General features: G+C 40.4%; 1 protein-coding gene across 4 annotated transcripts; it reads right to left on the minus strand.

Annotated features, from left to right (window-relative positions):
- Nucleotides 1-458: 458 nt before the first annotated feature.
- ccdc178 (coiled-coil domain containing 178) lies at nt 459-23,905 on the minus strand. 4 transcript variants are annotated; one of them, XM_014140135.2, is made up of 20 exons: nt 23,692-23,905; nt 23,426-23,509; nt 22,461-22,597; nt 22,278-22,336; nt 21,423-21,508; nt 20,900-21,103; nt 20,496-20,716; nt 20,247-20,389; nt 16,597-16,750; nt 16,282-16,377; nt 16,026-16,162; nt 15,749-15,932; nt 14,984-15,046; nt 14,649-14,810; nt 14,435-14,548; nt 14,030-14,175; nt 13,589-13,748; nt 6,976-7,125; nt 4,392-4,526; nt 459-1,526 (listed from the first exon to the last, which is right to left on the minus strand). In XM_014140135.2, exons 2-20 carry the CDS (start codon nt 23,481-23,483, stop codon nt 1,350-1,352), a joined length of 2,586 nt encoding a protein of 861 aa, XP_013995610.2. In that variant the 5' UTR covers nt 23,484-23,509; nt 23,692-23,905; the 3' UTR covers nt 459-1,349. The 4 variants fall into 4 exon arrangements, with proteins under 4 accessions (XP_013995610.2, XP_045550145.1, XP_045550146.1 ...); XM_045694189.1 differs by having other exon boundaries at nt 22,461-22,592; nt 23,692-23,899; XM_045694190.1 differs by lacking the exons at nt 459-1,526; nt 4,392-4,526; nt 6,976-7,125 and adding an exon at nt 7,162-7,882.
- Between the last annotated feature and the right edge of the window lie 2,333 nt (nt 23,906-26,238).

Consider the following 26,238-nt stretch of genomic DNA (forward strand, 5'->3'; position numbering starts at 1 on the left):
TGGAAACTGATTGAACTTTTGAACATATTTTCTTTATGCAGATTTTTTCATATTCGCATGAAAATCTTTCGCCAATTGGATGGAAACCGAGCTACTGTCTCCCTCTCTCAGCTTGTTGTTTCATACTGCCCCCTCTGCCCTGGCTGGCTGGCAGGGAGGGGATAGGCCTCGGTGTCATCAACATACAAACATCTCTATCAACCAGAAGACTGCAGACCAGGACCAACAATATCCATCACCTGGCTGAGTGACCTGATAGGAAATCACTGTCACTACTTGAGGTGAGTTCAAGAACATCTTGGCGAGAACAGATCTTACATGAATCCAATGGCCATCTCCATAGCTTAATAGCCCATTTCAGCCATAGTCTGAAATTGTCCCATCACAATAATCAAAATATAAACAATGCTGTGGTAAAAATACTTGTATCACTAATGTTTATGAAAGAGGAAAATAAAAACTTTTGAAGTGTGTTTAATAAATATTAATGTGCCACATCATTATTAGGCCTATGAAGCAATGGGAACATGCTTGATGAAATAATAATCATATTTTTTCTCTTCCAAATTAATACTATGTGTGATTCAGGTGAGATGTGGCAAATTGAAAGCAGCGTTACCTGGGGGTTCTTCCGTTAGAAAGCCAGTAGGCTACTGCACCCCGCTACACAACATCCTTTTGTAATGTGCACACTATTTACCCCTGGATTGCTCCAGGCTAATGTCTCAATAACGTTCACTCCTTTCTCAGGTCCTTCACACAAAGGACTTAACTAATGATCCATGGACAAAATGAAGCATTTAAATTTATTCATTAATCATTCATCTCCAGCTCATTGAAAATGCTAAACTTCCACAAAATTAAGATTGAATATTGAAAAGTGATTGAGGGAGACAGCTTTCTAGAAGAGGGAGAGAAAATGAGAGAGGGAGAAAAAAAATGAAACAACAAAAACAAGTGTGCTTGTCTCCTGAGAGGAAGTGTTTTGCTCGGGCATTGGTCCGGGTGGTCGAGGTAGTGTACTAAGTGGTAGTTAAGGTCACGGTGGGTTTTAGTAGTCCTGATTAGATCTCCAAATCTGGAGAAGCTTAGAATTTCTGTCAACACTGCCTGTAATTATTCTCTTTTCCAATTAATGGTGACATAGATTAATTATCTGATGAGGCAAAGCCAATTGCAATCATTCACCCTGCTAAAATTAGATCAGTCCTGGCAGCAGCATGAAAGTCACCTGTTTCATTGTTATGGATCTCCTGCTGGTAAGAGAGAGAGAGAGAGAGAGAGGGGGATAGTGAGTGAGTGAAGCGTGCTGGGGTAAGTAAGTTGTCTGGCACCAGGTGAATGTCCAATTACACTGTTATCTGAACTGTAGGCATCTTCTTCTTGTTCAACCCAATGGCATCCAGACCCGCTTGTTTGTTCACTGCTGCTGTCTCCATCGTCGCAGCATCATCACTGGTTGTTGAGTCATCTGCCAGAGAGTGCAGAAATGCAGAAATGCGCCGGATTGCTTCTGACAACTCCTCCTGTTTGAATAAGGGAGCAAATAGAATCAATGAATACATTCTAATTAAGAAAACAGAGTGACGACAGTCGTCAGACGACGTTGAGTCGGGGAGATTAGAGGGAGAGCAGCAGCTTTGACGACAGACATACAGTAGACAAAAACAACTCTAGTGTTGATGTGATGCTTTCTCCGTTCTCTGTCTGTTTCACTACTTGCTGCTTGCTCGATGTGCTGTCTAGAGATAGTGAGAGTAAGTTACGCCCAGCGTCTTGTTCTTTATTTTGTAGAAGGAGAGAGCGAGAACAAGAGAGAGAGGCTCCTGGTTGAACCATGGCGCAGGTTCAGTGCGCCTGTGTTTTAAAAATCTCAGCATCCAGTTTTTCTATTAAACTGCCTGGCACTGTCAACCAACTTGGGAATCTGAACCGGCCTAGCCATGCAGAAATTCTCTGACTAACAATTATATCAGAAACAGGATCTTGGATTACTGTCCCTGGAGACTGGGGCTAGTGGGCGTCTGCTACTATCATTACTGGCCATTCAACAAGCACTCTGCACTGTGAGCCTCACCGCTGTTAGCCATTGTCAATTATGCCATCCCTGGTGTAAACTGGCAGAACACAAAAACTCAACTGCCAGTTCTGGCAGCGGTGTTACAGGATGACAGCGCCCCCACCACCACACACACCCACCATCCCACACCGCCCATTGCCTCCTCCTCTGAAGCTACTGCAAAGCAAGAAAATAAGTTACATTTGGCTTCATAATGCTAGTGTGCCTTGGTGGTGGAAGTGCAGAGCTGACCTTTCTGATCTTCTGCCAAATAGGTTAAGTGGACATGATGGATTAGTATAGTACCCAGCAGGATTCAGTCCATGAAGACTCCATTTTGGTACATTTGTTTCATTATGGTTTGTTCTGTTGGTGCGAAGTGGGAACTGTTATGAGGCCATCACCATCAGTATATAAAACATGCAGTGCATCACTGAGGGGCTTTGGTTTTAACATGAACGTTACTCGGAGGGTCTTTCTGTTAAAAGTATGCACTGCTTTATTTGTAAGTGTGCACTACTTAGAGGGTCTTTGATTTTTAAGTGTGTACTACTCTGAGGGTCGTTTTGCTTAATGTGTGCACTACTCTAAGGGGTCTTTCTAAGGGGTGTGCACTACTCTTAGTAAGGACCCTGAGTAAGGAAGCTTAGTAAGGAAGCTTAGTAAGGAAGCTTAGTAAGGAAGCTGTGCGTAGTGCGTAGTAAAGCCTGCTTTAGTCTGCAGGAGCCGGGTTGGGGGTTTAATGTGAGTAGCTGCTCTGCTCTGAGGGACCCTGTGCTGGGCTGTGACGGGTGACGGTGCGCTGCGCTTCAATACACCAGCTCTTTTGTCCTTCACACTCTGCAGCTCCCTGATAGCTCCTCCCTCCTCCTCCTCCTCCTCCTCCTCCATCTCCATGCTCCACTCCTCCCTGCTCTGCTCTACCCTCTGCTCTGTGTTCAGCTGCCTAGGGCCTCCCCTCCTCTCTTCGGGGCTAGACCTGGGAGACATGACTGCTCCCTCCCTCCCTGACTGACTGGCTGTAATGTCTGGCTGGATAAGACCAATCAAAAAGCATGTCGGCAATACAAAGGGGGAAGGAATGGATGGATAGGGAAATAATGACTGAATGTGTTATTGCTCACTGTGTAGAGAAGACTAGACACAGAGGGTCTGAAATTATGTCAAATCAATTCTATCTGGGAAGAAGTCTGATCGAATCAAATCAGTTGAATTATAATTTGAATCGCAATGAAGACCTAAACAAAACTTGTATTGTCTAAGTCTGTGGGACTGTGACATAGGTAATGGTAGTGCTAGCTTGGAAAAAGCTGATAGACATGGCTGGCTGTCACACCTGGATAGAGAGCAGGGGCAAGGAAACAATGCTGAATGTAAACACCTCTGTATAAAAAATATAATGGGTGAGAGAATGTGAATGGTTCCATGGTTGAATGGCACCTGCCTGCTACACTATGATGGTCAGTGAGGGTGCTACAGGACAGAACATTTGATAAAGATTCATCACTCTCCTTCTGTCCGCTTTGACCTCCTCTCACATCTCACCACATATTAGCCACCCATTATCCAGTAATTGAAGATCTCCACTTCTCCATGCACCCCTGCAGATTCAGAATACGTGCCTACTACTTTTTCAGCAAAACATGAGAAAGGTAGCTAGGGGTTATTCAACCTAGGAACACAGGAGGGGTTGTAGTTGTACCATAGATAGTTATCCAGTAGTAACACCCAACACAATAAACATAAGGCAGACACACAGCCAAACGTAATGTAGTGAATAAATATGCGCCCTAATAGAGTGAATGTATAGTTCTCTGGAGAGGAGAAAGGGCAAAGCTTCAGATGCCGGGTCGCAGCATGCCATAGGCACTCGCACCGAAACATCGTCAATCACGTCACTGCGCCGGCGTTGTGACGACTGGATATATGGAGGAAGGGTGATGGTGGCGTCTTTAACTCTAGTGTGATGACGCTACAGACGGGTGTGGTGACTGGGGAATGTTTTCCTGTGGGTTAGTGGACTGGTTAGTTCCCTGCCAATGGAGGCATGACGCTCAGCTCAACATGTTTTAACTTTGGGATGCCACACATGCTCAGCATTACATGAAGTCATTACATGAAGTCATTATACTGTCATAAATTATTATACTCTTATTAAATTAATAAAATCTACTCATCCCATGAATCCTCCCAACGCTTAAAAATATTATTGTGATATACTGCAGGACTAGGCAGGCGGATTGAAGAATTGAAGAAACCCCATTGAACTGGAATGGTTATAATGTTGTATGTGTGTGGATTCACAAGGAAAAATCCTGTGAAACATGCATACCTGGACAGTTTTTATTTTCTGGTTGTTCTCGTTATTGAGGGTCTGGAAGCGGGCCAGTTCAGCCTGGCTATAGAGGTTGCGTTGTCTGAAGTATTTCACCACAGCTTTGTGCATCCTCTTCTGCAACAAAGAAATCTAGGAGGGGGCAGACAGGGAGAAAGAAGGAAGGGAAGAGAGAAGAGAGAAAAAGGAATTGGTAAGGCAGGAGAGGAAATTAATGGCAGTGTTCAAGAAGAATGATGGAGGGGAATAGAGAAAGCAGTCAATAGCCCATTCTGCAGTACACAGGCCTGACAGGAATTTCACAGTCTCTTGGTTTCTCTGCCCACTCGTGTGCAGTCATCAGAATCGAGTCACATCTGGCTGCCAGGATGGGGGGTTAATTTTCTCTAAATGCTTCAGCAGTTTTGTTCTAGCTGAGGCAAACTCTGTGACTGCAAAGCTGATGAGTAAAATATTTCTACTTCACCCAGTTTAACTTTATATCAATCCCCTCAAGACATATTTTACACATACACACAGAGTCATGAACCCCCCACCGAAACTAGAAATTATTCCTAGTCTATTGGAAAGACATGATGCTCGCTTGCTTTATTATTTGAACACAGTTTCAAGCAAAGGGGTTTCTTTCAATTCTGATAGATGCCATTGCTTTTTCTCCCTCCAACTCGGTTTTCTTCCTGCAAAGCTTATCATTGCTTGGCAATGTGTTCCCCAGTGCATAGAGAAACTAAAGCGAATTAGCTCAGCCATCTACTGCTGAAGGAAAGACAATAACAGGAATTCTCTTCATAGCGTGCCCTGTTAAAAACCTGTGCTGAGAGCTCCATCCACATAAACAAAACAATGCTTACATGCAGTGATGAGGCCACTTAAATGAACCATAAGGTAACTGATGCTACTGGAGGAGAAATAACACATCACCATTGAAAACCACTTTTAGGTTAGTGCTATCCTAGTAGATGGGGGTAGGTATAGTAGGTAACCATTATACCAAAAGGGTATTTTGATATTGCCTAACATTTGAGGAAAGTGTTGGGTTGGATCATTGAAGCATTTCAGCTATGTGCAGGTGATAAACAAATGTACCAATTGTAACAGGAACTTACTGTATAATGTCAACTAATAACAAATGCCATAAATTCAGAATGTATCTTTGTGTAGAATGTCTTATTACTATGGTGCTAACTACGTTTGTATTATAACAGGCCAAAACCTGTAAACCTTGGCTTGATGAGTCAGGCCAGTAGAGCGCCTTAGCAGGAGCTTCCATTGGCTCCCTCTGCTGAATATCAAACATTTTACAGGCTCTTTAAACAACTGAGAGCTTCTTCCATGTTTGGAGTGAACCAAGTCATTCCAGTACACAGTATTGCTATGGGCTGTCAAAACATGTGTGCTATGATATGATCCCACCAGTGTGCTGGGTCCTTTGAAGCTAGTCTTTCTTCTCTGGGACAGAAGCAGGTTAGTTAGCCACTATGAATAAAACCCTGTAACATTGGGTATTGAGAAAAAAACAACTGATGGAAATTAGATTGTCAGAGGGATATGAAAATCAGCAACAACAAAAACTAAAAGGAATGAATTACATGAAATCTGTTTCTATTTAGAATGAGAAAATGAGAGATGTTGGTAGGTGGTTCTGTACTAAATGTCTATGTCTAGAGCTGAAACAAACACAAATGGTTAAGGAAGGCTAAATACAGAGTAAAAGAAAAACAGGCTTTGATCATGAGCGTGGAGAATCCTGCCCACAGGATTTTATTTCTGCATTTTTCACTTGATAACATTCATTCAGTCAGATGAGGAATTGCTCAAGTAAAGGTATTAGTCATTTTGGAGAAACAAATCATGTCTATTGCTTATTGCCTGAAGCAGTGCATGTTTTATTTCCTGTTTAGGCTATTGAATATCGTCTTCATCTGCAATTCCTTTTAAGATCAAAGTTAAATTGCGTCCTGGACCATAAAAACCGAAACGGTTTAAATGTTGTTTTCTGTAGCCTCTCTCACAACTATTCAACACCTTTAGGAGTATACGTTGTTCTGTAGTTTTCATTTAAGACCTTTGGGAGTATTAGCATTGAGAGTGTATTCTCTTTTTCTATTATTGACCTGTACCTGCTAGCCCATTGGACACCTAGCCCATTGGCCAACCTAGCCCATTGGCCAACCTAGCCCATTGGCCAACCTAGTGAACAGAAGCAAACATAATGAAACATGTCACCTTGGAACACCTGTATAGTGAGCTTAGTCTTTATGCGTTTGCATGAATTACATCCACCTATCCTCTCTCTAATCTCCCCCTGGGCAGAAATACTACTATATCACATCCATCATCCTCCTACACTAAGGTTATCTCATCAAGATCAGATTACTGCAGTCATCTCCTCATTGGTTACCCAACTAAAACAATCTGAAAATTACTGACCATGCTAAGAAACATTCCAATCAAATATAATTTAACATAATATCATATAATGATTTAAATGTATGATTCAATGATAGTGATTATGATTCAATATGTAAAGCTCTATAATTGTATAACATTAGGAAGTAGACATGTTCAGTAGAGAGCCTACCTGTTTGTGATCATAAAAAGATGCCTCTGCTCGATTCCTCTCGTCAAACACCCCTACAGCCCCCTGCTTGGCGATCATCAGGACTTTCTGAAGGGCTCTGTACTCGTGGGCCAACTCAACGTTCTCTCTTAGGGCTACCTTTAGGTCGGACTACAACACATACACATACAAACACACGTTCAGTTACACGGTTTCACATATATTGATAACAAGGTGTCCTGACAATTTTAAGCACTTGACAGGACTTATGAGCGTGGTCCACAGTCAGAAAATATTGAGGAGACATGGCAGGTTGCAGCACAGTATGACTGAGGAGGTCCATCATGGTGGTTGGTTCCATCAACCCCTAGTGGAGAAGAGCTGCTACAGTCCTACCAAGGAACAATACATGCTGAAGCAGCAGTTATACTGCACTGTATACAGTACATGTTGAATGTCAGCTACTGTGGATCACTGTCCCAGGCTACGGCTATAGAAAGGAGAGATAAACATTCTCATGAACCAATAGGCCTGGGAGTGAATCCATGGATGTACAGTATGTATTTAGGGCATACTGTATACTCAGAATTATGACAGGCTTAAAATGAATTTCCAATAACATATTTTGTCATAGGTTATTTAGTAGGGGGAACAAGTACACGTGTGTGAGACTATATGTGTGTGCTTGTGTGTGCATACTACTGGATGTGTGAGTCTTATAATCTAGGGCACACAGGGACAAATACAGACAAACACTGACTGGACACTATTCTGGAAATCAAATAAATAACAATGACTGGGTAACTCTCTCTCTCTGCCTGCCCTCTTCTCAAGTCTCAACCCATTCATTCCCAGAGTATTTGATCACTGTGCTGCTGTATCCATTGTGCTGCTGTATCCTGGTGGTCTCGACTGTACTGTGCTGTACCTGCAGAACGAAGGAACATAATGAAGTGTGTCTGCAGTAAAACACAACAGCAGCAGCACTAAGGTGATGAGTTTAACCCAGAAGAAAGAGGGGGGGGGGGCTGTAAACATGACAAATGCTTTCTATTGATTCCAGTTTTAATTACAGCAGGCAAGGCATGCAGCACTACTGACTAAGCCCATCTGATGGCTGCTGTTATCTGAAGTGTAAATGGAACGAATTACACTTCATTGCCCATAAGAAACTTATGGAGTCTGTAGTTTGGTTGCGTTGTTTACTTTATCCACGGTGACAACTACACAGAACACCAGCTAGCTGCTTGATTACATTAATGAAGGAAGACACTATGTTGATGGTGGAAACGCTTTGGAAACGTTTGGGTTTGGAGATCATGACAGACATTTACAGTGCCTTCCGAAAATATTCATACCCATTGACTCATTCCACATTTTGTCGTGTTACAGCCTGAATTCAAAATGGATTAAATAAATAAAGAATTCTCATCCATCTGCACACAATACCACATAATGACAAAGTGAAAACGTGTTTTTAGAATTTTAGCTAATTTATTGAATATTAAATACAGAATTATCTCATTTAGAGTATTCACACAAAGAGTCAATATATGTTAGAATCACTTTTGGCACTGATTATAGCTGTGAGCCTTTCTGGATAAGTCTCTAAGAGCTTTGCACACTGGGATTGTACAATATTTGCTCATTATTATTTTCAAAATTCTTAAAGTTCTGTCAAATTGGTTGTTGATCATTGCTAGAGTCTTGGCATAAATATAACGACACAAGGCGAGACCCAGATGCAGACACAAGAGGCAGATGGTTTGAGTTCTGATATTTATTATAGTCCAAGGGGTAGGCAAAAGGCAGGTCGGGGACAGGCAAGAGTTCATAACCAGGTCAGAGTCCATAACGGTACAGGGCGGCAGGCAGGCTCGAGGTCAGGGGCAGGCAGAATGGTTAGGCAGGTGGGCTCAGAGTCAGGACAGGCAAAGGTCAGAACCAGGAGGACGAGAAAAACAGAGACTGGGAAAAAAACAGGAGCTAGTAGAAAAACGCTGGTTGACTTGGCAAACAAGACGAACTGGCATAGACAGACAGAAAACACAGGTATAAATACACAGGGGATAATGGGGAAGATGGGCGACACCTGGAGGGGGGTGGAGACAAGCACAAGGACAGGTGAAACAGATCAGGGTGTGACAATAGATGTCAAAGCAGATTTATGTCAAAACTGTAACTCGGCTATAAAATTTCATAATTTCCAATCCCCCATATACACTGTATATATTTTTTGATTTACTGTCTTCTTGGCAAGCAACTCCAGTGTAGATTTGGCCTTGTTGTAGGTTAATGTCCTGCTGTGTCTGGTGGAAAGCAGACTGAACCAGGGTTTCCTCTTGGATTTTGCCTGTGCTTAACTCCATTCTGTATTTTTTTTAATCCTGAAAAACTCCTCAGTCCTTGATTACAAGCATACCGATGACATGATGCAGCCACCACTATGCTTGAAAACATGGAGAGTGGTACTCAGTAATGTGTTGTATTGAATTTGCCCCAAACATAACACTTTTTAGTTAGGACAAAACGTGAATTGCTTTGCCACATTTTTGCAGTATTACTTTAGTTTCTTGTTGTAAACAGAGTGCATGTTCTGGAATATTTGTATTCTGTACAGGCTTCCTTCTTTTCACTCTGTTAATTAGGTTAGTATTGTGGAGTAAATAAAATGTTGTTGATCCATCCTCAGTTTTCTCCTATCACAGCCGTTAAACTCTGTAACTGTTTTATAGTCACCATTGGCCTCATGGTGAAATCCCTAAGCTGTTTCCTTCCTCTCCAGCAACTAAGTTAGGAAGGACGTCTGTATCTTTGTACTGACTGGGTGTATTGATACACCATCTAAAGTGAAATTAATAACTTCATCATGCTCAAAGCAATATTCAATGTCTGCTTTTTTATTTGTTTATTTTTTACACATCTACCAATAGGTGCCTTTCTTTGCGAGGCATTGGAAAACCTCCCTGGTCTTTATGGTTGAATCTGTGTTCGAAATTCACTGCTCGACTGAGGGACCTTACTGTCACGCCTGCTCCCGCTCCTCCTCTCTGGCGATCGAAGGCGCCAGGCTGCCCATCATTACGCACACCTGTCGTCATCATTACGCACATTAGCACTTCATTGGACTCACCTGGACTCCTTCACTTTGTTGATTGCCCCCTCTATATCTGTCTGTTCCTCAGTATGATCCCCATGTCAGCATTAATGTCGTTTTGTTTCCCCTGTCCAGACGCTGTCCGTGTTCTGTTTCATGTCCGTTATTTATTAAATGTTCACTCCCTGTACTTGCTTCTAGTCTCCCAGCGTCTGTCCTTACACTTACAGTTAATTGTATGTGTGGGGTACAGAGATGAGGTAGTAATTCAAAAATAATGTTAAACACTATTATTGTAAACAGAGTGAGTCCATGCAACTTATTATGTGACTTGTTAAGCACATTTTTACTCCTGAACTTATTTAGGCTTGCCATAAGAAAGGTGTTGAATACTTATTGACTCAAGACATTTCAGCTTTTCATTTTAATTAATTTGTAACAATTTTGAAAACCATAATTCCACATTGACATTATGCGGTATTGTGTGTAGGCCAGTGACACAAAATCTAAATTAATTATATTTTAAATTCAGGCTGTCACACAACAAAATGTGGGAAAAGTGAATACTTTCTGAAGGCACTGTACCTGCTGAATAACTGGACTCCAGCTGATTTTGATTCATTTAATTTCAATTGACTCAGTGTATGGGGCGACTTCATGAGTTGAATGGAACTGTTTGTGGACAAACAACAGTGTTTTGGTGAGAATTAGGTTAAGATTAGGGTTAAGGGTTTTGTTAAGGTTAGTGTTAAGGTAAGGGTTAGTTATAGATTTTGGCTAGTTGGACTGTCAATGGGATGCAGGTCAGAAAAGTCCCCTTAATGACTCCCCACACACAAACACAAGCCTCCTCTGAGCTGTTAGCAATACTAATGTGCTCTACCTGACAGTTAATGCATTTAAAATGTTTATGAGTGTTTTGTTCCCATTCAATCACCAGGCCGACAAAAGTATGTTGACACTGACAGACTATGTTTTTTTCAAAACATCCATAAATCACTCATGCCGGCCCCCATTAACTTGGGTCCGTAGTAGGGTGGTCCCATGGTGGGCATGGAGGTCTAGACGCCCCCTTAATGCATTTAAAACGTTTTTGAGTGTTTTGTTCCCATTCAATCACCAGGCCGACAAAAGTATGTTTTTTTTCAAACCTCCATAATTTACGCATGCCGGCACCCATTGACTTTGGTCCATAGTAGGGTGCTCCCATAGTGGGCATTGAGGTCTGTATTCCTACCGAATGCATTTAAAATGTTTTTGAGTGGGTCCGTAGTATGCTGTTCAAATAGTGGGCATGGAGGTCTAGATGCCCCCTGAATGCATTTAAAACCTTTTTGAATGTTTTGTTCCCATTCAATCACCAGGCCAACAAAAGTATGTGGACACTGACAACCTATGTTTTTTTCAAAACCTTCATAAATCACTGATTCCGGCCCCCATTAACTTGGGTCCGTAGTAGCGTGCTCCCATAGTGGGCATGGAGGTCTGTATGCCCACGGAATGCATTTAACATCCCAACAGTCAACATCCATGGTGACCTCTGGGGCCTTCCAATGATAATATGAGGTCAGCATCTTTCTCCTGTGTAATTTTATATCTCAATGTGTCCAGTCATTACTGTGTTTATTCGTTCTCTGAGTCACGCACGGCGGGTTCCAAATGCTTAGTGTGCTTATTATGTTATGCTAATGTGGACATTATGTGTGTGCTTTATATTCAAATCAAATCGAAGCGTATTGGTCTCGTACACAGATTTGCAGATGTTATTGCAGGTGCGATTTGCAGCTTGTGTTTCTAGCTCCAACAGTGCAGTAATAATACCTAGCAATACAAAACAATACGCACATAATCCAAAAAGTAAAAAGAAAGACGTTAATACATTTCAGAACGCGTATAGAAAGTATGGACAGTATATCAATAGAAACTGTGTACATCAGTAGTTATATAGGACCTAATGAACATAATGATCAAATTAACCAATTTCCTTATAACTTAACACTCGCTCTAACTCTTGATCTTTTTATTTGGTGAGAGGGGCGATAGGCCTATTGTTGTTTCCATTACATTTTTTTCAAGTGAAAAAGGCTAAAGCTATTTTTGCATGATTGCCTTTTATCAGGCTAATGGGACTTGTGTCTATGAGGAAGACTTCCTAATTCTTAAATTGTCTCACGCCAACAACTTCTTTAAAGTTGCTGCACTCGCGGATGCATGGCGGCCTAGCTCCATTGCCTTTTCTTGTTTTGAACTAATGCATTCTTGATCACCGTTTAATGAAACTCTATACCACATGGCGATTTCACATTAGATAAGCCATGTGAGACTCCCATCAGCCACGAGGCGGTGGCTGGGCTGATAATCCTGCATGCTGCAGATGAAAACCTTACAATAAATTGGGCTCTCCCATTAAAGGGGCAATCTGCAGTTGCTATATCAATTTTTGGACTCGTAAATTAATGATATATACCTATACGTTTCTTGAAGAATATAACTTAGAAATGCCTCATGAGCTTAATTCAACTGTCTTACTCCATCAGAACCCAAAATATAAGCTTGTTTTACTGCAATGTTTCTAAACAAAGTAAATGTAAACAAACTCTATAGCCTCTAAACATGGTTAAAACTATAATGATGATATCATTGACGGTCACTCCTTGCATCCATAGCTCTGTCTATGAATTTGAGAGTGGTAACATTTCTCCAGTCCCATCCCTCACCTTTTTACCGAAACAGGAGCGGGGACACCCCTGGTTATTCTTTCAACTGCTGATTGCCACTTTAAAACAAAGCTTAAATATAAAATAATGTATACCACAGACATTTTTTACACTCCTTTTTGAGGTGAATACAAAACATATTACATTGGTAAAAATGTGTTTTATCACTGTGTTGTCAATGGTGTGAGGTTGGGAAGAATAGGCTTGTGTTTAAATTAATATGATTATTAAACATATAGGTAACTGAATACAGCAAATGTCCAACCAAGGAAGATTCACCAATACAGGAGAGGCCTTCCCACTGGGCACAAACTGGGTGAATCAACGTTGTTTTCACATCATTTCAATGAAATTACATTGAACCAACGTGGGATACATGTTGAATTGACGTCTGTGCTCAGTCGGTTATGAGTTTGGAAAAATACTTTCCAACAGTTAGTTGTCACTACTTTAAAAAACACAACACGATTGACCTTGGCTTGTAATTCTAATTGCTTAGGACGCTGTTGTGGTCTTCTCACAACGGATTGTAGCGAGTAATTCCAGTGACACTAATCCACAAATAACTACACAATAAGCTGAGGACCCTTTCAGACTTTCTCTCGTGTTTGTTACCAATATACCACTTTGAAGACAATTGCCAATGGGCATGTTTGAAAACTAACAAATATTTTTAGCCTACCTGTTTTTAGCCTACCTAAATGGTCTCAATTCCAGTAAGATTAGCTGTATGAGGAATACCAGTAACACTAACATCAAATACAGTGAGTACAACATAAACCAAACCACCTTGTATTAACCAAATTACCCAGTGTTTTACCTTGGTTTCCTCCATTTTTTGCTGTCTGGTTGTGAATAGAGAAGTGTGAGTTTGCACTGCTTGCTCAATCCGTTGTTGACAGTTGGTGATATCACGTTCTAAGGTGTTCATGATCAACGTAGCTGTTTGGTTTTTGAACTCTACGGCGTCAAAGACGGACCTGATAAATACAGGTGAACGACAATCAATTGATTTGGAATAATACCAAGCTGATTCCTGTGCTAATATCAATGATGGAAAAGCCAAGGCTTCAAAGTTAATGGTGACGCTTCATGCTCTGAGCACAGCATGAATCAAACTAATACATTCAAGCTTTCCAGGGTCTCTGGTGCAGCAGGCTTACAATGATAATACATTCTAAATAATCTAGATAGGGTAGAAGGCCTATTATATTATATTGGCAGAGCAGAGGGTGGTTCTGAGGAGAGGACAGATTCTTACTGTAGTTCCTCAATGACATCTGGCATTGTGGCTGCTGTTTCCTCCATCCTGTCAGACCCTGTTCTGTATTCTTTGGACTTAGCAGTGAGGACTGTGATTCTGCTCAAGGCGTGGTCAAACCTCTTGGTAACATCTTGGTGTAATTCCTGTCAACGATAAACAAGATTGAAATGAATGAACCATGCGCCACAATGAAACTTGGCAGCTTGATTTCAACATCAAGAACTTTTATTAAGTCCCACCACCCACCTTGTGATTTCAAATACATTACACTATCACTTGTAAATCATGCGTGTGTATTAGGTGTAATACATTATATTATGAAATGTGTTGTGCTAATATCTATTACATTTCTCACCATTTTTTAAATATGGTGACTGTGTGTAAATCCTTGCTTTATCTTACCTTGGCTGTATTTAGATGGTCAAGTTTCAGGTTCCTTTCCTTTTTCAGACAATTTGCAGTGTTTTTGTGTTCGTTTAGAATATCACAGAGTTTCTCCCTTAAACGTTCAATTTTCTGAAACAGAGAAATTAATAATCAATTGAATTTAAAACACTCAACATATCTCACTAAAACGTTTGTAATACAGTAAACTGAACATAAAATGTTAGATTACCTCAGATTTATCATTGTAAATCTTTCTCAGTTTTTCCATTTCAATTTCCAGTTGTTTTGTTGCTGATGACACCTCTTCAAATTCCTTATGAAGTTCCCATCTGGCGTTTTCTGTGTTGGTTTGCTCCTGGTGTAATTCTGCTTTAAATGTTGTTAATGTTTCCTGAAATACAGTTTAAAAACGTAACAAAACTGTTGTACACAAGGAATCATATCACCTTCCAAGATCAGTCTTACGAGATGACTGGTTTTAGAACACAGCTGACTGTAAAAAGATGCTTGACAGAACCAACCGTAAAAGTCGAAACCTACAGAAGACAGACAGAAGAGATTTACCTTCAGAATGGCTTTGGCTTTCATCTCGCTCATCATGTCTTTCTTCAGATTCTCAATCACTTTCTGAGGAGATATATGTATGTGTTGCATCAGTAACACTAGTAAAGAAGCCCACTTCATCATGGTACATGAATCTACTAGTGCATATCTGAATGTCTATCTGCAAGGGCTCTTTTCACAAACCCACCTTGATAGAGACTCCAAGCATGGATGAATCTCTAAAAGCATGAGCTTCTCTCACCGACAACTAATGCAGATTATGTGATTGACAATATCTAACGGAATTTGAATCTAAACATCAGACACTTGTGTCAATGAGGAGATGCAACCTTCTCTTTATGTAGGATTAATTTATAAATGAGTGTCTCTCTAACTTACCCTCATAAATTCTGATAAAATGGATCTCTAGTTATGTGTATGGTACTACAGGTAAGAGTGCATGGATCTCTACAGATGTAAGATCTTAATTTGAGCCAGTTTGCTACAGCAGGAAATTAATCCTACAGCAACAAGAAATGTAAATATTATGTGGATTATAATTCATGGACATTTTTGTAGTGCTTGATACATTTTTCATAAGGAAAATCAAGTCTGAAATCTCAAAGTGGAAATTACAAACCTCACAAGCCTTTTTAAACCTCAAATACACCACACGTTTTAAATGTCCTGCATTGCAAATTAAGATCTTACATCTGTAGCCTTGATCATACTACAGGTAAGAGTGTATGGATGACAAGTTAAGTGCATGTCCCTTTCCACACGGACCCTCATCCTCTGCTCCTCCATGAAGGTCTGCTGCTCCAGCTCCTCCAGGTTGACCTTGGTATTAGCGTGCATTGCTGCCACCTGGGACAACTCCTCCTTGGCCTCTTCTCTCTGTTCCTCGTTCACACTGATCTTCTGTAGCATGCGCTTCCTCTCCTTCTGAAGCTGCTTCACTGCCTGCTCACTGATGGACATACACAGACACATACGTAAGTATGCACACACACACACAGAGCTACGTAAGTATGCACACACACACACAAATGACATACAGTACCTCTCATAGATCATGTTACTGTAGTCCTCAGTCTCTAGTTCATACTCTTTGTTTTCCTCGTGGAGAGCCAAGATGTCCTGATGTTTCTTACAGAACACCTCCTCGGAGTGAGAGACCGATGCTTCACCTGCAAGTCTCTGGAATATGCCCCGGATGCAACGTTAGGAAGCAATAAATATGCAATAAGTTGTATGCAATAAATAAAGTATTGTGAGAAATATTCAATGCCAACAATAACTATCATGAGATCACTTACAGTTGCATGGACTTCTTTCTGCAGCTCTGAAATCTCTTCCTTTAATTGTGCAATTTTTCTACCTTCATCTTCAATAAATATGTTCAACTCCACAACCTGTTGCCAAAGAATAACTAGACATTGTATTCTCAATGTGGAAGGAACATTGGTGCATGTTTCAGCATATTCCTTAAGTAAAATTCCTCATTCATTCGTTCATTCATTAAATTATGATAAATGCAGTTGTTCACAGTGATGAAAATAATTTAAGTTACAGACTGGCTCACATGTGCTGACGTAACATACAGTACACAGTTAGCACAGTACAGTACTCACCAGATCATTGACTGCAGCCTCCTGCACCTCTAGCACAGGGATGCGTTGTGACATGTCTCCCCACTCCTCCTCCTTCAAAGCCACCCTCTCCTCTGTCTCCTTCAATGTAATGCAGTAGCCATCCCAATAATCTATCAGCTGCTGGAACTCAGTTCTGGACAAAATAATACAATCATCTTTTGAAGTGAAATTATGAATAAACTTTGCATGTATGTCTAATTGCGCAAACTGCAAGCATGGCGCAACAGTTGTTAGTACTTTATAACAACACTGTCAGGTTAAGTTACCACGTGACTACAGAGATATTTGAGATTTAACAGGACAGATTACTTGGACAATTATTCCTTTGGTTCCTTCTAACCTTTACCAAAAAAAACTTAACTATCAGATACTTTATGTGAGGACAGACGCTGGGAGATGAGAAGAAGGTACAGGGAGTGAACATTTAATAAATAACGGACATGAAACAAAACACGAACAGCGTCTGGATAGGTGAAACATAACGACATTAATGCTGACACAGGGATCAAACTGAGGAACAGACACAGTTGAAGTCGGAAGTTTACATACACTTATGTTGGAGTCATTAAAACTTGTTTTTCAACCAGTCCACAAATGTCTTGTTAACAAACTATAGTTTTGGCAAGTCGGTTAGGACATATACTTTGTGCATGACACAAGTAATTTTTCAAACAATTGTTTACAGACAGATTATTTCACTTTTTCACTTTATCACAATTCTAGTGGGTCAGAAGTTTACATACACTAAGTTGACTGTGTCTTTAATTAGGGCTAGGCCCCTTTTTTCTCAATTTCTACCTGAATGACGTGCCCATAGTAAACTGCCTGATGCTCAGGCCCTGAAGCCAGGATATGGATATAATTGGTACCATTGGAAAGAAAACACTTTGAAGTTTGTAGAAATGTTAAAATAATGTAGGAGAATATAACACAATAGATATGGTAGGAGAAAATCCAAAGAAAAACCAAACAGAATTTTTGTTTTTTGAGAGACCATCCTCTTACAAAGGCAAGTATAAGGTCATACTGACAATTAGCTCCTTGGATACAATTCCTATGGCTTCCACAGGGTGTCAGCAGTCTATGTTCAAGGTTTCAGGCTTGTAACTTCAAAAACGAATAAGAAATATCAGTTTTAGGACAGGGACACAGTCTTGGAAATGTGTGTTTGGGCGTGCCATGAAGACAGGACGCACCTGCTAAAATCGGTTTCCTATTGAACATACTTCTTTCCGTAGAAATATTATAGTTTGATTACATTTTAGGGTACCTGAGGAGTAAATAGAAACGTACTTTGACTTGTTGAAACAAAGTTTAGGGGTAGATTTTCGGATTCCTTTCTCTGCACGTTGAACGAGTGGATTACTCAAATCGATGGCGCCAACTAAACTGCCTTTTTGTGATATAAAGAAGAATTTTATCTAACAAAACGATACTACATGTTATAGCCGGGACCCTTTGGATGACAAATCAGAGGAAGATTTTCAAAAAGTAAGTGAATATTTAATCGCTATTTGTGAATTTATGAAACCTGTGCCAGTGGAAAAATATTTTGATGTGGGGCGCCATCCACAAACAATCGCATGGCATGTTTTCTCTGTAATAGCTACTGTAAATTGGATAGTGCAGTTAGATTAACAAGAATTTAAGCTTTCAACTGATAGAAGACACTTAAATGTACCTAAATGTTTAATATCAATCATTTTTATGATTATTTATTTGAAGTGCGCGCCCTCCAGTTTCACCGGAAGTTACAGCTTGGAAAATTCCAGAAAATGATGTTATGGCTTTAGAGGCTTCTGATAGGCTAATTGACATCATTTGAGTGAATTGGAGGTGTACCTGTGGATGTATTTCAAGGCCTACCTTCAAACTCAGTGCTTCTTTGTTTGACATCATGGGAACATCAATAGTAATCAGCCCAAACCTCAGAAAGCAAATTGTAGACCTCCACAAGTCTGGTTCATCCTTGGGAGCAATTTCCAAACGCCTGAAGGTACCACGTTCATCTATACAAACAATAGTACGCAAGTATAAACACCATGGGACCACATAGCAGTCATACCGCTCAGGAAGGAGACACGTTTTGTCTCCTAGAGATGAACGTACTTTGGTGCGAAAAGTGCAAATCAATCCCAGAACAACAGCAAAGGACCTTGTGAAGATGCTAGTGGAAACAGGTACGAAAGTATCTATGTCCACAGTAAAATGAGTACTCTATCAACATAACCTGAAAGGCCGCTCAGCAAGGAAGAAGCCACTGCTCCAAAACCACCATAAAAAAGCCTTTTTGGAGAATTGTCCTCTGGTCTGTTGAAACAAAAATAGAACTGTTTGGCCATAATGATCATCGTTATGTTTCGAGGAAAATGGGGGAGGCTTGCAAGCCAAAGAACACCATCCCAACCGTGAAGCACGGGGGTGACAGCATCATGTTGTGGGGGTGTTTTGCTGCAGGAGGGACTGGTGCACTTCACAAAATAGATGGTATCATGAGGTAGGAAAATTATGTGGATATATTGAAGCAACATCTCAAGACATCAGTCAGGAAGTTAAAGCTCGGTCGCAAATGGGTCTTCCAACTGGACAATGACCCCAAGCATACTTCCAAAGTTGTGGGAAAATGGCTTAAGGACAACAAAGTCAAGCTATTGGAGTGGCCATCACAAAGCCCTGACCTCATCCTATAGAAAATCTGTTGATCTCAATGATCGGCTATGAAAAGCCAACTGACATTTACTCTTGAGGTGCTGACTTGTTGCACCCTCAACAACTACTGTGATTATTATTATTTGACCATGCTGGTCATTTATGAACATTTGAACATCTTGGCCATGTTCTGTTATAATCTCCACCCGGCACAGCCAGAAGAGGACTGGCCACCCCTCATAGCCTGGTTCCTCTCTAGGTTTCTTCCTAGGTTTTGGCCTTTCTAGGGAGCTTTTCCTAGCCACCGTGCTTCTACACCTGCATTGCTTGCTGTTTGGGGTTTTAGGCTGGGTTTCTGTACAGCACTTTGAGATATCAGCTGATGTAAGACGTTTTGTTGGCAAAACTGAAAAAGCGTGTGCGAGCAAGGAGGCCTATAAACCTGACTCAGTTACACCAGCTCTATCAGGAGGAATGGGCCAAAATTCACCCAATTTATTGTGGGAAACTTGTGGAAGGCTACCCAAAATGTTTGACCCAAGATAAACAATTTAAAGGCAATGCTACCAAATACTAATTGAGTGTATGTAAACTTGGGAATCTGATGAAAAAAATAAATGCTGAAATAAATCATTCTCTCCACGATTATTCTGACATTTCACATTCTTAAAATAAAGTGGTGATCTAACTGACCTAAGACAGGGAATTTGTACTAGGATTAAATGTCAGGAATTGTGAAAAACTGAGTTTAAATGTATTTGGCTAAGGTGTATGTAAACTTCCGACTTCAACTGTAGATATAGAGGAAGCAATCAACAAAGTAAGGAGTCCAGGTGAGTCCAATGAAGCGCTGATGTGCGTAATGATGGTGATAGGTGTGCGTAATGATGGGCAGCCTGGCGCCCTTGAGTGCCAGAGAGGGGGAGTGGGAGCAGGCGTGACACTGTAATACTATTTAATATGCTGTATACTGTACTCACAGTCTGTCATTTAGCAGATTCCTGATGCCCTTAAGCTTATTGAACATCAAACCTCTATCCTCATCTGCTTTCAGTTCTTCCTTTCTCATCTCTTCTTGACAACTCTTCAGTTCACTGAAGGTCTTCGAAAATGTCTCAAGGGCCTAAAATAAAAAAATATATAAATATATGCAATATATTATATGCAATATATATGTGACAATAACAGTGTAGAAAAAAAACTTAAACAAAATTCATTGTGAACAGTACCTTATGTTGAGCCGTATTAATTTGGATCATGAAATCGCTCTCCAGCTGCAGTTTTTCCTTCACAAGAGGCCCATTTTTCTTGATGAAATCAATGTCCTCATTTAACCGCTGATTCAGAACCTCTGTCTTGATCATTCTATCTGTCACTTGGTGAAGTTTATCTCTTCTCAATTTCAGATGCCATTTCAATTCACTGATGTCTCTGGTACAGGCCTCATGCTCTGGAGAGAAACAGCACATATCCAGGTTTCAAGTAAAGTTGCACTGTAAGCAATATATAAAGAACTTACCAAACCTACTAGATTACAGTTTATTTTGTCTTCAACAACAAGTGTTACAGAATAATACTCTTAATAAAAGAGTGATAATAACAAGGGATCTTTGTCTTTATGTCACTGACTGACCTTTCTGGACAGCTACAGGGAACTCCTGCTGCTTCCACAGTGAAATACTATACATTTTCCTCCCTAAAGTTCTCCTTCTCTTCTTCTCCGACTGTAGAGCCTCCTCTGCATCCTGGCGATCAGCTTCCAGACGTTCAATCAGATACACTACTTCTACCAGGACGTCCGTGGTTTCCTTACGCAGCGGAGACAACAGGTCACCCTCTGTATGAAGGAAGAGAGATGCTCGTATAGTATACCAGTAGCCTTATCTATAGAAAAATATTGGTTATTGTCAGATGACCTAAGCTAAAATAAAATAAACTACAAGTGGACTCATAGTACAGAAAGCATCTGTAAACAATAGGGGCAGTACTGTATATGGTTGATTCAAAATAGTGCGCATGTTATAGATGCCATTACACTACATCTTTGTTCCTAGACACATTCTGTTGTGTTCATGGACTTCATCATGTGACACAAGGCTGTGCACTGTATCCCTCTCATTTGAGAAAATAAAAAAAATAATAAATAAAATATTCACCTCTTTCACCTCTTGCACTTAGTCCAATGCCTTCGATGTATAACTCTGTAGGTATCATTGAAGACACAGATTCACTGGAATTCAATCTGGAAAACATGGAACACATTTCTTCACATACCTGAAGAAATAGGAACATTCATTTCTGTAAATGTAAAGCTTTAAATGATGACTAATAAAAAAAATGGAATCAAATTGTATTCATCAGGTACACAGTTTAAAGAAGGTTTGAAAGGTGCAGCGAAATGCTTGTGTGCTAACTCCCCCAACATTGCAGTACAATAATCAATAATAAATATCAATAATAAGAGTCAAGTCAAAAATAGCAAGTAATAGAAGAGGTTGTATGCATAGATCAGTATAGATCATGAATGTGCTATGTCCAGTATGTCTGTACTTACAAATATCGTGTCTTGGTCACGCAGTTGACAATAGTATATAATAGAACACCAGCGTTGACTGTGTGTGTGTGGTTGTGTGTGTATATTTGTGTGTGAGTCAATGGTTTGTTTATGGGTGGTTGTGGACGTGTTAAACTATACCCCACAAGAATAGTAAACTAACAAAAATGTGACCAACAGGGGACATTTTTTTGGTCCCCACAAGTAAAAAGGCTATTTCTAGGGCATTTAGGTTAGAATTAGTGCTGGGGTTAGAATTAGGGTTAGGGGTTAAAGGTTAGGGTTAGGAGTTAGGGTTAAGGTTAGATTTTGGGGTTAGGGAAAATAGGACTTTGAATGGGAATCAATTGTTTGTCCCCATAAGGTTAGTTAAACAAGATTGTGTGTGTGTGTGTGTGTGTGTAAGGGTTGGAGGTGACACATAGGACATAACATAGGACAAAAAGATACATCTTGCCTAAAAGTTTTTCTTTTTTGCTGTTCTTCATGAGACATCTGATGCTGAACATTTCCTGACTGGTAGAGGAGACAGGCAGACAAATGACAGAAATGTATTTATTTATTTTTTCATATTTTTGGCCCATAATAATTAACTCAAAAAGCTTTTTTGCATGATCACACTTTGACATCAGAATCTTACCTGTTGACACCAGTTCTCCACTTTCCTCTTCAGCTCCTGAATATGGCAAACAGCTTTGTTGACGCACGGTGAGGGGGTGTTAACCAGGGCACAACTGCGACGTCTGCTGGGGCACACTGCTTGAAGATCTACCTGATCTTAAAAGATATCAGAAATGACCAGCCGTAAATCAAAATTAAGTGTTAGACATATGCCCCGATTCATGATAATTTTGTGTTGGCTTGATGAAAAGCCAAAAACACATAACTGCTTTCCATAAATATGATACATACAAACAACAGTATGACAGTATAACATAAGGAATAATTAATATGACATTTGTATCCCTTAAAATCCGACACAAAGATATAGTATATCGGACACGTATTCCACTTTGTGTGAAAGAGACTTACTGTACACAGTGTTATGACAATACGACAATGATCTTATGTCATTTTCACTATCACCCATAAATGTCCATATAACCAATCACTATATTGTAAGCATCAGTGAATAGGCCAAGGGCCAGGGAAGCCTAATTTGAGGCTCCTGTGGCAGACTCAAGGGCAATATAGGCTTAGCGGTGGAAGGGTGCCATCTGGCTGCAGTATGGCTCCTGGCCTAAATGCACAATATTGAAACAGATATCCTACCCAGGCTAACATACACTTTAGGCCAGTGCTTTCAAGGCACAACATAGCCTACTCTATGTAAGATGATGCTGCAGCTGGAGCGCTCATACGAAATATGATTAAGCAAGTTGGCGACTTTCACCTTTTGTCATGGACTGTAATGTGAGAGTACATTACCTGCTTGTTGTGGAAATCTGTCTCATGTGTCTCTTTAGAAGCAAGACAATGTGTGATGACAGACAGTATCCCCATTGTATAACAATGCTACCACCTGTATCTCTGTTCTGTTTCAATTGTCTTTCAAGTGTTTAGGTGTGTGAGGGGCTTATTATTTGTGCAAAATTTCATTCAAACCTTGTAAACTTGGCCCGTCCTCCCTTGATGGAAATCTGAGTGGTTCAACTTCAGGCATTGTCGCAATATGCAATCTCCACAATACTGTGCAAAAAAACCAATTATTGTTAGTTAGATCAATGTTGGTGAAATTAAATCACTTATTTGCTACCTTTACATCTTGCCACTGTGCAAACTAATGGCAAAAAGCAGGCTAGCTGTGTGTCATGTCTTATGTTATGCCATGGAAGAAAGTCGAAGCGTGAGCGAGTTGGCTATCAACTTACTTGTTCCCAGAATGGATAGGCCTTCGTTCTTTTAAAATTATAACATCCTGATTCCGGCGCTACTGTAACTACCACCGATACGTTATCTGGAAACAATATATCCGGTGAAATTTTCAAAAAACTTTATTTTATGACCAGAAAGTTACAAAAAAGTAGTTGTAATGCCCCGTATGACTCTATTCCGTCTTGAATGGCTGCGTAAACTACCCGTGTCACATGGTTGCTAAGCAACAAGCAAAGGGCTGCATTCAAGAGCAGTAGCAGAGGTTTGTTCACTGTACTTTATAAAATGACAAATAATAACCCCTTTTGTAGTTTTTCACGGCTTCTCGAGGCCGTTTGCATGGCACAGGCATTGCTCGTCTGCCATCTAAGTTAGAGGGACATATTATGCATTGTATTAATTCAGAGGAACGTTTTCACCAAGGTTAGGCTAAAGTCTAGACATTTTGAGACACTATAACAACATTTTAGGATGATACGTTGCAGGAAGTTTCCCAGTAAAACTGTGTGTCTGACTAGAGGAATAGCAAATGTAATTATACTAGGGTAAGTAAGGCTTGTTGTAGAAATGAGTCATGAAACAAGTTGGCCTATGAATGAAAGGACAATGGGGCATCACATTTGTGCTTAAGAAGCAATTGCACATGCATTCATTACAAGTACAACATAAAAATGATCTGTTTGTTGATCATTAATTGATGAGATACCAACACAATAAATGTCACTTCCTACTGGCAATCAATGCCATTTCCACTTAAAGCACAATTGAATGCTCTAGAAGTTAAACAAAATAAGGAGCAGACATTATATGCCTACTATTCTTAGATCTGTGAGACAGGTTCTAGGATAGGGCAGGGTCAATAAGACCTTAACTGGATACTGGTATGGAAGACAGGACTATCACAAAATATATAGATTTTATTACAAATATGGTACAGTACGCCAGTTACTGGGCAGGCGTAATTTGGATGTCACCAAAGGTAATTTACAGTTTAACAAAGGCCTGAAACAAAACACAGCAAATTTTAAGTTGAAGCTCAGCAAACTGATTTTCAGTGCAACACAGCAAACACAATATTCAACAGGGATTCAATATCAAAGGTCTAATAGATTAAAGTGTTACGTGCATAAAACTGCACTCTCTCTCAATCTCCCCCCCAAAAAACAGTAAGCTATTAAACACAATACATACCCCTGCTGCCTCAGCTGTCTCAAGTCCACTCCACTCGACACAGCCACCATTTATTATTTAGGTTGTTTTTTAACCTTCATTTAAGCAGGGAGTCATGCTGAGACCGCGGTCTCTTTCGCACATGAGCTCTGCATGAACACATCAATAAACAACAATTACACTATACATATCTATAAACACATCAATTACACCTCACTGGCACAGATGTCAATTCAACGTCTATTCCACGTTGGTTCAACATAATTTCCTTGAAATGACGTGGAAACAACGTTGATTCAACCAGTGTGTGCCCAGTGGGACAAAAGATGAAAAGCAAAACAACCATATGAAACAAACACATTCTTCAGTAAAGTTTCAAGTTGTCGTGCTCAAGTACAATGAAATGCCTTTCTAAACCCAACAATGCAGTAATCAATCGACTTCCACCGAAGGTGGCTCCTCTCCCTGTTCGGGCGGTGCTCGGCGGTCGTCGTCGCCGGCCTACTAGCTGCCACCGATTCATTTTTCCTTTTCGTTTGTGTCTGTCTGTTTTGTTTTACACCTGTGTCCTATTAGTTAATTTCGGTGGGTTTATTAACCCCCTCTGCCTGCTATTCTTTGTGCGGGATTATGTGCTGTTGTTGCTCTGCTAGGGGTGCGTGTTTGCGCCACAGGTTTTTTTTCCTCACGGTCGTGTTGTACCGTTGTAGTTTATTTAGGAGTAGAGGTTTCTCCTCCATGTGCTACGTTTATTTCCCTGTGTGTGGCGACTTCGTTGGGTGTGTTTCCCCACCTGTTGTTGTCGTGTTTGGGACGTTCTAATAAACGTTTGTGCTTCTGGAAATCCTTGCACCCCTGCTCCTGACTCTTGCACCTACCTCTCTTAGGAGGCACGTAACAATCAATGTAGTACTAAAAATAACATAAGGCAGAACAAAAACACACACATACAAAGAAATAAGAAGAACACAATAAGTAAGTAAGCTATATACAGGGTCAGTTCCAATCCCATTGCAGGGATACTGGAGTAATAGACATCAGGATATATGATAAACAAAGTAGCAGCAGCGTTTATGATGATTGTATGTGAGTGTGTGTGCGTGTGTGTGAGCAAATGAAGTGTGTGTGTGGGTAACATGCACGTGAGCAAATTAAGTGTGTTTTGTGTGTGTGTTGGAGTGTCAGTGTGCATGAGTGTGTAGAGTCCTGTGAGTGTGCATAGAGAATAAAATACAAGGGTCAACAATCCCACGTGTAACTCTATTGTGTGTCGCACTGCTTTGCTTTATCTTGACCAGGCTGCAGTTGTAAATGAGAACTTGTTCTCAATTGACCTACCTGGTTAAATAAAGGTGAAAAAAGTTCGTGTAGCC

The sequence above is a fragment of the Salmo salar genome, chromosome ssa14 (genome assembly GCF_905237065.1).
Source record: "Salmo salar chromosome ssa14, Ssal_v3.1, whole genome shotgun sequence".
In the NCBI taxonomy this organism is placed as follows: domain Eukaryota; kingdom Metazoa; phylum Chordata; class Actinopteri; order Salmoniformes; family Salmonidae; genus Salmo; species Salmo salar.